The sequence below is a fragment of the Lotus japonicus genome, chromosome 5, assembly GCF_012489685.1.
Source record: "Lotus japonicus ecotype B-129 chromosome 5, LjGifu_v1.2".
Taxonomy (NCBI): Eukaryota; Viridiplantae; Streptophyta; class Magnoliopsida; order Fabales; family Fabaceae; genus Lotus; species Lotus japonicus.
This window is the reverse complement of record NC_080045.1, coordinates 167,371-179,345: the sequence shown is the minus strand read 5'-3', so window position 1 is coordinate 179,345 and position 11,975 is coordinate 167,371. Positions and strand designations below refer to the sequence as shown.

The 11,975-nt window shown below is 39.4% G+C and overlaps 1 protein-coding gene across 4 annotated transcripts; it reads right to left on the bottom strand.

Annotated features, from left to right (window-relative positions):
* Positions 1–1,377: 1,377 nt before the first annotated feature.
* Positions 1,378–10,122, bottom strand: LOC130720605 (pentatricopeptide repeat-containing protein At1g76280-like). Of its 4 annotated transcripts, none has more exons than XM_057571273.1 (6): positions 9,322–10,122; positions 3,216–3,311; positions 2,868–3,098; positions 2,734–2,779; positions 2,251–2,444; positions 1,378–1,768 (listed from the first exon to the last, which is right to left on the bottom strand). In XM_057571273.1, exons 3-6 carry the CDS (start codon positions 2,946–2,948, stop codon positions 1,649–1,651), a joined length of 441 nt encoding a protein of 146 aa, XP_057427256.1. In that variant the 5' UTR covers positions 2,949–3,098; positions 3,216–3,311; positions 9,322–10,122; the 3' UTR covers positions 1,378–1,648. The 4 variants fall into 4 exon arrangements, with proteins under 4 accessions (XP_057427256.1, XP_057427255.1, XP_057427254.1 ...); XM_057571272.1 differs by having other exon boundaries at positions 9,334–10,122; XM_057571271.1 differs by having other exon boundaries at positions 2,868–3,311.
* Between the last annotated feature and the right edge of the window lie 1,853 nt (positions 10,123–11,975).

Below are 11,975 nucleotides of genomic sequence, written 5' to 3'. Positions count from 1 at the left end.
AATGCTATATGGAATAAAAGCTGTATTCGTTTTCTTTTTAAAAACCGCATTTAAAATAATTAATTACATTTTATGCAGTAATTATTTCGTTTTTCCAGTCAATTATTGCTATAATCGTTTTTTTTAAAACCTCATGTAAAATAATTAATTAAATTTTAATTCATTGATTATCTATTTTAGGAAATTATATTCAAAATTAATTCATTAATTCCTTCAATTTCCTTATATAAATTAATTAATGACGTGAATCAGTGCAAATATGTTTTGAAATAATTTCATTTTTTAAAATAAAAAAAACGTTTTATATAATTAATTACTTATTAAATTCATTAGCTATCTATTTAAGGAAATTACTATTCAAAATTAATTTTTAATTTCCTTCGATTTCCTTACATAAACAACTTAATTATAGTAATTTGTAGTCAATTCATAAAAGATCTAATAAATGCTATATGGAATAAAAGAGAAATTCGTTTTCTTTTTAAAAACCTCATTTAAAACAATTAATTACATTTTAATACAGAAATTATTTCGTTTTTTCCAATCAAATATTTAGCAAAATTTTATGCGAGTTTTTCAAAATTATTTGAATTTGGAAACAATCAAACATCAAATATCACAAATCATGTCTATAGATAATTTTTAGCCAAATGGAACATCAAATATGACATATCATTCCATCCACTTTACAACACTTGAAATCAATTAACCTTTGTTCTGATGGCTGCCAGAATCGACGATCTCGCCAAAATCGATGCCTCCGAAGAGAACTGGACTATTGTTGCAAAGGTCAATCGTTTATGGCTAAGTCCGAGCTTATATGGTTCGAAGCTCCCCTTTTCTATGGGCATGGTTCTTATGGATGACAAGGTATAACATTTTTTAATTACTCACCCTGTTTTAATATCATTTTTTATGGTTGGTAAATCTCTTATCTTTTTTACTTTTAAAATTTCATGCTTCAGTTAGGAAGACTCTGATTTATCGATTTTAGTCTTTGCTAAGTAAAGGACGTGTATATTAGATTTCATTCTTTGGTGTTGGTGAAAGCGGTCGTGATTTTCGTCCAACCTCGCATCCATTCAATATCAACTTTGATATTCATACTTTTGTACGATTGGTTCCTAACAAGGCTATCAACTTAACCCCATACTCTTCCGTTCCACTTTGTGACATAATGTATAAGGACATTGATACGTCTTTCCTTATAGGTATAAACCCTTCTGAGACCTTTTGATTTTTTGAACAATAATTCTTAATTTTTTCCTTACATTTTAATTTGTCTTTGACCAGATGTAATTAGAATTCTCACTGGAGCAAGTGGAGAATAAGAGTTTGAGAAAGATGGTACAAAGCAGAAAATGATAACTATTAAACTTGACCAAGATGAGAATAAAATTGTTTTAGATAAGATCAAGCTGGTTTAGTAGTAACTGCCTCATATACACCACATGCCATGAAAATAGCAATATAAGCAGCTGTATTTCAGCAAAATGAAATCTATAATTTTTTTCCTAAAAATACCAGAAAAATGTAATGGATCTATCCAATATCAACATTCTTAAGTCCCTTCCACTCTCTCCGTTAAGAAACTCAATAAGGAAAGGAAGGTGAAGAAAATGTATACTCAATTATACTATTTATGAGGTTAATAATTTACCTCATCCAAGTAACCTCCTTTACAAAGGGCCTTCATCATAAGAGAGGAGCATATATTATTCATGCTAACATCTTTTAACTCCATTAATCTCCAAATCTCCACAACAAACTGCAACAAATCAAAAGGGGAAGGAATAATCAAATCAAGGATAGTGTGTACTGTACTCATGCAAAAAGAAAACTAAGGATAATGTCTTATGCTTCCTTTTCATGCACAGGAGAGCATAATATTTTTTTTTCTATTGTAACTAAACAGAGTAAATGTGAGCTGTTATCATCTAAACCTGTTCAGGTTAGCAACTTTTTATGATAATCATGGCAGTTAGTAGTTAATACAATGAGGAGAATCACTCTGCAAAGTAGTACAAATGTTGGATCAATAGGTAGAAGTGTTAAGGATATAATTGAGTTGCAGCTAGAATCACCATTTCCTACAATAGTTTTTGTAAATCAATGCTTCGATCAAACTTTAACATATTTATTTTGTAAATCCGAAATAAAAAAGAGGGAACCCAGGAAGGAGTTAAAAGAAGAAGTTAAGGATATTAGGATCCACAAAAACACATTTGGTGACCATGCTATTTGGCATACCAATGGATCAGGAGACCGTGCACAGTACTTTAAAATACCAACAAAATCATCAGCTTTTAATGAGCGGCTTCTGTAACCAAAATCCAAAAGTAAGTCGGAAGCCTTTTTTCTCTCACCCGAGCAGAGTGCCTTGACAACTTGCATTTGCATAGACCATGGAGATATTCCTGCTACAGGTTCCATAAACTCAGGACCTGCATTTTAACATCAACTATCATCTCGTGTGTTGAGTGAGTGAAAATTATTGATTGACCAGATTATAGCATTGTGTATATACAATTCATAGAGTTACAAACGCACAGATTAAATACAAAAAACATTTATAAAAAATTTGAACAAACGTTAATTATTGAGCAGTAACTGATCCAAGTTTCTTCTCCTTTTGTCTAATTCGCTTCCTATTTACTCTGTGAGTGTCAGCGGTATCCCCATTGATTGTGAGATCAATAAGAGTGAAGTGAAAAGAGACAAGTGAGTGATTACCTGTTGTTGAGGTGGTAAGATTTCGAGAGAATTTGATTTTACCCCTCTACATTAAGAGGAAAGAAGAGTTAGGAAGGAGAAAAGGTGAAAAGAAAGATAGCAAATTGGCATGATAATAGAAAAGATACACAGACATGGTAATGCTGCCACTTTGATTTACAAGTTGAAATTGACCACAGAGCAACCCTTGCTCCGAAGAATCCATGCAAATGCATGCTTTGCTTTGAGTTTCACCCGAAACAACAGCTACTCTTTCTCTACTTCACTTGCCACACAGCATGGATATCTATCTACATTCGTAGTCATAGTTGAAACTTCAAAAACCAAAGCCAGTTTTCACTTTTCACCAAATTCTGCCCTAAACCCTAAGAAGCCTCAGAAAGAAATGAATCACGCAATCAGTGGCGGAGCCAGGATTTTTGTGAAGCCCGGGCAAATTTTAGAAGCGCAAATTCAAGTATGACACCATGTATAAATAGTACCGAAATGAAAGAGACCCTTGTAGCACTTCAATATATATGCCCTCCTCACTTGGTCTTTAATATCCGGAGCATACGCATCAATTTGTTTACTACGACCTGAAACACGCACATTTTCATTTGGATTAAATTCATTGGCAACATTAGGCGATGGTTCTAGTTCGGCTTCCGGTTGCACAATAATTACATTCTCAGTACTTGCTCTATCACCTAAAAACTTCCTATTTCTGAAATTTAATGATCTAAAGTTAATATACTCAATTAACGTAGCTTAAATGAAGCAAAAATAACATGTATTAAATAGATAATAATATAAGCTTCAAGTTCTAATTCCTTCCCTAGCACACTTTTCTATTCAGGGTTACCACTTTGTTACAGAAATGCACTCCGAATCATATGCAAATGACATTTGCCAAAAGAGATGCAATATATAATTCATAGGAAGTAGACTTCTGATATCCTATCATATTATATACGGTAATCACCATGTGGCTCTATTAGTGTGAACTAATCATTTTTCGTAGGCTCTCAATATGTAATTTTAAAACTTGAGGTTAAATTAATGCTTCCAAACAGCTATTTCACTATAATAGCAATAAATAATGCAAAGAAACATGACAGTATGACATTATTTCACATATATCAGAGGATGGAGTTAAAACGGAGGCAAAATTGCAGACATGAAACCACATCAACACTAACCTGCAGACATGAAACATAACACCAATCTGCTCAATTAACCCAATTAACACTAACTTGTCCCTAAATTAACCCCAAATCTTTCACTTACAAAAACTCCAAATATCTAATTCATTCACCCTTCTCCATCTACACTGATGCACTTAGCATCACTTAGCATCTGTTAATTAGGAATATGATGCACTTGTTAGCATCTGTTAAATAAGAATTAGAACAGCTGTCATAACAGCTGGCAGCAAAGTAGTATAAATAAGGCCATTAGGCAGTTAGAGATGTTATGTTAGTTGTAACAAGAATTTTATCTCTCTAATCTCAATTCTCAGTTCCCTTCTCTCTCTTTCTCTCTCTTTCTCCTCTCTTTCACTTCTTCTCCTATCATTGGTATTCAGAGCACTCGATTCACGGTGACCAATGGCGGAAGCGACGAGGTTGCAGAGCTCAATCCGTGAGGCGGAGGAGCGGATTACGGCGACGATCGAGCCGTGCATCAGTAGGCATTTGCGTGAGCTGGAGCAGAGGTTCGAGCTCCAACTGAACGGGTTCCAGGAGGCGATGCGAGGCCTCGGGTTGCAGATGACGGAGATGTCGTCGCGGCGGAGAGGCGCGAACGACGGCGAGCACCGCATGCCGACGCGATTGACGCGATTGGATTTTCCGAAATTCAACCGCGACGAAGCTGAATCGTGGCTTGTGAAGTGCGAACGATTCTTCACGCTTGACAACACGCCGGAAGCAGAGAAGGTAGCGATTGCTAGCATCGCAATGGACGAGAGTTCTTTCCGGTGGTTCCAGACCTTGGAACAGAGCACGACTGGTCCAGTTTCTTGGATGCAGTTCAGCGATGCAGTGAAGGTGCGTTTTGGTACTGAATTCGATTCACCATTAGAGGAACTTAAGCGCCTGGTTCAAACTGGAACTCTAGAAGATTATCAAGAGGCTTTTGATACCTTGGCTGCGCGCACAGATTTGTCAGAACCTCAGAAATTGCAAGTATACTTGGGTGGATTGTGTGCTGAGTTGAGCAATGGTGTGAAGATGTTTGCACCAAGGACGTTGCTTGAAGCTACACGAATCGCGAAATTGCAGGAGAGGAGCATCGAATTGCTCCAGAAACGCACTGTTTCGGGTGTCAGAAGCACCGGCGCATGGTCTGACAAGCGCGGAAACTCTTCATTTGTTGAGAAGAAGTTACCAGAGAAGAAACCAGGGGGTGATTCCAATCAGAAAGGAATTTTAGGAAAACCTAATTACACATTTCAGAGGAAATTATCTCCTAAAGAGATGGAAGAACATAGAGCACAAAATTTGTGCTTCTTCTGCCATGAGAAATTTTCTCCAGGGCATGATTGTCCGCAAAGGAAGAAGCTCCAAGTTTTCTTAATGGAGGTTGAGGAAGGTGAACCAGAAGCTGTTGACTCTGCAAGTTCTGTTGATTCTGAACCAGTGGTTCCTACATTATCCTTGAATGCCATACATGGGGACTCTGAATATCCTTTGATGAGGTTGACTGCATGGATAGGAAAGAAGAGGATTCATGTCCTCATTGATTCTGGAAGCTCACACAACTTCATTGATCAAAAACTGTGCAAGGAAGGCCTGAGCTACCTTAGACCCGTGCATCCTCTACTGAAGCCTTTACAAGTTACTGTAGCAGGTGGTGGAGTCATGCAAGGTACAGGCCTATGTGATGGAATACAGTTGAAGATGCAAGGGTATGATTTCTTCACTAGTGCTATTGCTCTTCCTTTAGGTAGTTTTGATTTGATTTTAGGCTTACAATGGTTAACTCAGTGGGGAACTATATCATGGGATTTCAAAGCCCTTGTTATGGAATTTGATATGGGACACCTTAAGGTGAGATTGCAAGCTGATAAGAGTGGGAAGGATAGAGTAGTTTCAGCTGCTAAACTTAATCAAATTGTAGCTGAGGAAAGCTTTTGTTTTATGCTACAATTGTTTCCATGTTCCCAAGAGAAAGTGTGTTGTGCTCTTGGCTTAGAGGAACCTGAGGATCCTGCAACTAAAGAACATAAAACCACTGTCCTAGAGGAATTTAAGGATGTTTTTGAGGAGCCTACACAGCTACCCCCATTCAGAGGCATCCATGACCACCAGATTGTTCTGAAGGAAGGGTCCAACCCAGTTAGTTTGAGACCTTATAGGTACCCTCCTGCACAGAAAGATGTCATTGACAACATGGTGAAAGAGCTGTTGGATTCAGGGGTTATCCAACCTAGTTCTTCTCCATTTGCTTCTCCTGTGGTCTTGGTTAAGAAGAAGGATGGCAGCTGGCGGATGTGTGTAGACTATAGGAAGCTTAATGACATGACAGTTAAAGCAAAATTTCCTATTCCTCTTGTTGAAGATTTGCTGGATGAGCTAGGGGGTGCTCAAATTTTCTCTAAATTGGACCTTAGGTCTGGTTATCATCAAATAAGGATGAAACCAGAAGATATAGCTAAGACTGCATTTCAGACTCATGGTGGACAATATGAATATGTGGTCATGCCTTTTGGGTTGTCCAATGCCCCAGCCACATTTCAAGGTACCATGAATGTCATCTTTGCTAGTCTATTAAGGAAGTGTGTGCTCATCTTCTTTGATGACATCCTTGTCTATAGTAAGTCCATAGTTGAGCATGTGGCACACCTTAGACATGTTTTCACTGTTTTAAAGACTCATTCCTTCTATGTCAAGAGAAGTAAATGTGCCTTCTTTACTACTCGAATTGAGTACTTGGGCCACTTCATTACTCCTGAAGGGGTTACTACAGATCCAGCCAAGATCATGGCAGTTCAAGAGTGGCCAGAACCTCAGACACTTAAGCAACTCAGAGGTTTCTTGGGCCTCACAGGTTACTACAGAAGATTCATTCAAAATTACAGCATGCTAGCATCACCTCTCACTGACTTACTCAAGAAAGATGCCTTCATTTGGTCTGATAAGGCTTCCCATGCTTTCAATCAGCTCAAACAAGCCTTAAGTACTGCTCCTGTATTGGCTATTCCAGATATGGCTAAGCCATTTGTAGTGGAGACTGATGCTTCCAGTACAGGAATTGGGGCAGTTCTGATGCAAGACAAGCACCCTATTGCATTTATTAGCAAGGTTCTTTCTCCCAGGAATAGGTTGCTATCAGTTTATGACAGGGAATTACTAGCACTTGTGCATGCAGTGTCTAAATGGCACCAATATCTGTCTCTTCAACCTTTCCTCATCTTAACGGATCAACATAGTTTGAAATTTTTACTGGAACAAAGGTTGTCTACACCTGCACAGTATAAATGGGTTACTAAATTGATGGGTCTATCTTATGAAATTAGGTATAAGCAGGGAAAGGACAATGTTGCTGCGGACTCCTTATCCCGGGCCAATCATGGAGAGTTGCTACACTTGGCAGTCTCTTCCATTTCTTCAGAATTGTGGGATCTAATACAACAAGCCTATGTTGCAGATTCTTCCCTCAAGGATCTTATGCAAGAGGTGAATGCTTCTCCTGACCAGCATCCTCATTACAGGGTGGTGGATGGTTTCCTTTTCCGGAAACACAGATTGGTAGTTCCCAATAATGACCAAGTCAGATTGGTTATTTTGCAATGGTTGCACTCCTCTCATCAAGGGGGGCATTCGGGTATAAGGGCTTCTACTCATAGGATCAAGTCCTTATTTTATTGGAAAGGACTTAGCAAGAGTGTAGCTGAGTTTATTCAAAGGTGTGAGACTTGCTTGAGATGCAAGTATGAACCTCATGCTGTTCCAGGTTTGCTGCAGCCCTTGGCTATACCTGATGGAGTGTGGCAAAGTATTGCCATGGACTTCATTGAAGGGCTACCCAAGTCCCATGGCAAGGACACCATATGGGTGGTTATTGACAGGCTTAGTAAGTATGCTCATTTCATAGCCTTGTCACATCCTTTCTCAGCTTCCACTTTGGCTGAGGTGTTCATCAACAATGTTTACAAACTTCATGGAGCCCCAGCAAATATAGTGAGTAACAGGGATCCCCTCTTTACTAGCAAATTCTGGGCAGCATTTCTGCAACAATTGGGCATTTCTCAGAGCTTGTCTACTGCCTATCATCCTCAATCAGATGGGCAGAGTGAGGTCCTCAATCGTTGCTTGGAACATTACTTGAGGGCCATGACTTGGCAGAGACCAAAGGAGTGGGCTGCTTGGCTGCCTATGGCAGAATGGTGGTATAACACCACTTTTCACTCTGCAATCCAAGCTACCCCTTATGAAGTTGTTTATGGTCAGCCGCCCCCCTTGCATTTACCTTACTGCCCTCAAAGCACTGTGGTGGATGCTGTGGACAGAAGCTTTGTTGCTAGAGAGGAGATGATCAACAAGTTGCAAGGTAACTTGGCTCGAGCTCAAGCTCGCATGAAGACCTTGGCTGATAAACACAGGTCTGATAGAGAATTTCAAGTTGGAGATTGGGTTTTCTTGAAGCTCCAGCCTTATAGGCAATCCTCTCTCACTTCTAGGGCTTCACAAAAGCTGTCCCCTCGTTTCTTTGGCCCATATCAGATACTACATCGTGTAGGCAAGGTTGCTTACACCCTCAATTTACCTGCTACCTCACGCATTCATCCCACTTTTCATGTTTCCCTGCTGAAACCTTGCCCAGATGCTACAGTTTCTCTTTATCCTCTTCCGGAAGATTGGGGCAGCATGGATAATCCTAAGGAACCATTCAAGATTTTGAAGAGGCGCTCTGTGCAGAAACACCATAGAGCTGTTACTGAAGTCTTAGTGCAGTGGAAAGGGGAAAGTGCAGAAGAGGCCACTTGGGAATTGCTATATAAGCTGAAGCAGCAGTTCCCCTTCTTTGATGTTACTGCTTCTCCTTGAGGTCAAGGAGAGTTTTAAGGGGAGGGATATGATGCACTTAGCATCACTTAGCATCTGTTAATTAGGAATATGATGCACTTGTTAGCATCTGTTAAATAAGAATTAGAACAGCTGTCATAACAGCTGGCAGCAAAGTAGTATAAATAAGGCCATTAGGCAGTTAGAGATGTTATGTTAGTTGTAACAAGAATTTTATCTCTCTAATCTCAATTCTCAGTTCCCTTCTCTCTCTTTCTCTCTCTTTCTCCTCTCTTTCACTTCTTCTCCTATCATACACCTTCAATTTTTTTCTTCCCAACGGCAGACATGAAACCACTGACCACATCAACACCTCTCCTAAACCTCAGCCACAACCCAGCACGGCAACACCAACAACCCCTTTCCAGTTTCCTCCACTAGCCTCAAACAGTTTGAAAGAGTAGATTACAGACCCAAACCCCCCACACCCCATAAATTCATTCTGTCCAAAATATTGAAATGAGGATTAAGGATCTCAAACCAGCAACCAGGCACAGGCACCAGCCAAGGGAAATTGAAAGAATTAGGAGGTACCAACCAAACCACTGACCCAGAGAGAAAGAGATCGAGGATGAGGATCTGAATTCCGATTTCTGAAGTGTCTGGGACTTGGGAGAAGAAGACGACGGGCGAGGAGGGAGGCGCCGGGCGCGGCAGCAGGTGAAGATCGTGGCGGCGCAGGCCGCAGAGGGAGGAACGCGAGTTGGGAGACGGAGTTGGAACGCGAGATCGAACGCGAGCTGGAAAGATAGTGACTGAGTGAGTTGTTTTCTCATTTAGGTCCCTCAACTAACATATGGATCTCATTTTTGCCCAGGCTGACCTTAAGAAAAACCTGTTTTTCTCTCTTCGGCCCTTTAAATTTTTTTTTGGGCCCGGAGCTTGGGCAAGTGCTCTGGCAAGCCGGGCCCTAAATCCGCCCCTGCACGCAATCAAGCAAAATCCCCCAAATCAATGCACTCACTTCCCTGAGAAAGTCGAAGCGAAATCAAACCACTCACTTACCCAGGGAAGAACCTCTTCGACACAGATTCAAAAAAGAAAACTCCTAGAGTTCATATTAGGCGCGGCGGCGGTGTGGGAGTGGTGAGAAAAGGATGGCTATGGAGGTGGTGTGAGACATAAATTGAGAGTGATCAAGTGTTGAGAAAATGATAATTAGTGAGGCAGAATCCTACGGTATTGTTGCAGAGAAGAATTTGAGTGAGAAAACGGCTGATAAAAAAGATGAAGGACAACGATGCTTTTTTTTGGTACATAAACTATGGCTCATTATTCTTGAACATTTCTCTTCGAAAGAAAGGAGGACGCTTGATAAAAAAAAAACTTACAAAATAAAAATGGTTTAGGTCCTACTTCTTGAGAAAAAAAATGATGCATTTACCGTGTAAAGTTTTTTTGCACCGTTAATCAATAAAATTGTAAGAACGCGTCACGTCATTTAATGAAATTAAATAAAAAAAAATTTCTTCCTCTTTCACAATCTCTCAAAAGAGCCACATTGAATCAACCCATTTGTCCCCCTCGCAACCATCTCTTCCCCCTACCCAAGCAAACATGTAACTACCACCACACCATCCATCATATCTAAAAAAAATAGTTTGAAAAATCGCACTTCTCTATCTCAATTTATCTCTCTCTCTCTCTCTTCTCCATACATTAACTCCATCCAGAACCACCATGAGTTGCGATTTTTACCATGCTTTATCCACTTCCTCCTCTTTATATCGATCTCTCTCGTCCATGTGTTCTCTCTCCCTCACACCTAGGATTTGAGATTTTGAAATTGGTACTAATATGTGGGGTTTCTAGAGCTTACCCTACACAACTTGTCCTATTCCTTTCTTTTTTGCTTCTGCATCAATAGGATCATCGTGGAATGTCCACAAGCTTTAGAGGTGGCTCTAAGAGGAACTTAGACACCCATGACTGCTTATGCGTAGTCGCTTGCGTTGACGACAGTGAGCAAGGTGAAGATACTTAGCCTAAACAGGTGTCGTCGAGGAGTAAGGGTGTGGGGACGAAGAAGATTCAAACACTGTGTTCTAGATATGGTGCGATGCACTGCAGATCTAGTGCGAAATGTTAAACATCTAGTGGCCGAGTTGGCATCGGTGTGAGACGAACAATATGTTATTCATTTTCATTTCTCATTGTTAGAAAGGTTTTACCATTGCTATCGGCATCCGCTGGGTATAATGCTAAATTTAATTACTATTATTATAATTGTAAAAAAAATTACTTTATATATTATAATATTTTTTTATCTTTTTGACGTTTGTCGTCACCCCATATATATTATAATAAAAAGTTATATAATAAAAAAAATTAGTTTTTTTTTTCGAATGGAAAACAAAAAAGTTACAAGATGGTAAAATGTACTTCAAAAAAGAAAATGATAAAATGATTGTCCTACATCAAATCATTTTTTCACCCGTTTTGATGAAAGGGAGAACTAACATCGAGCATAGGTTTTTTTTACACAAAAGTGTAATTTGGAAAGTTATCTACCAATATGGGGTAAAAAAATTATTTTCCAAATAAATGTAAGTGTAAATCACAACTAAAAGGAATGACACAAACATAAGGGTAATTATATGAATTGAATAGAAGGTTGTTAATTAGGAAGAATAAAGTGTAGATTTGGATCTCCACCCATCCTCTCCCTCTGTCTTAGGCTTAGGTATGGGCCTGGCCGACAAAATGAAATTGCCGTATCATATTTTATTTCTTTAGCCTTGAGACAAATTAGTCCGGCATAGGTCATGTTGAAGATACTAAGCGCAATAATTTAGCCTTGATGTCGCGCTCATCAGTGATCGTGCCTCAGACGAGGGACTTGAGGATGAGATACTCATATGTCTGGGGCTCGGTGGGCGTAGTTTGACAAATATAATGTCGAAAGTACTTAGCGTTGTAACTTAGCCATGGTGTTAGGCTCATTGGTGGAAATGTCTTAGACAAGAGACTTAGGATGAGATACTCTTACGTTTGGGACCTAGTGGATGTAGTCTGGCAGTGGCATGGGTTCTGTTCATGGTACTAAGTGAGACTTAACCCTTATTTCATCATTTAATGCAGTGGGTGTTTTCGCAAGTTTGTGACTTTGACCAACTTCTAAACAAGTCTTCATTCAATTCCCATTTGATGTACAAGCCACCCATTATCAATCACACAAGCGAGAAAACTATT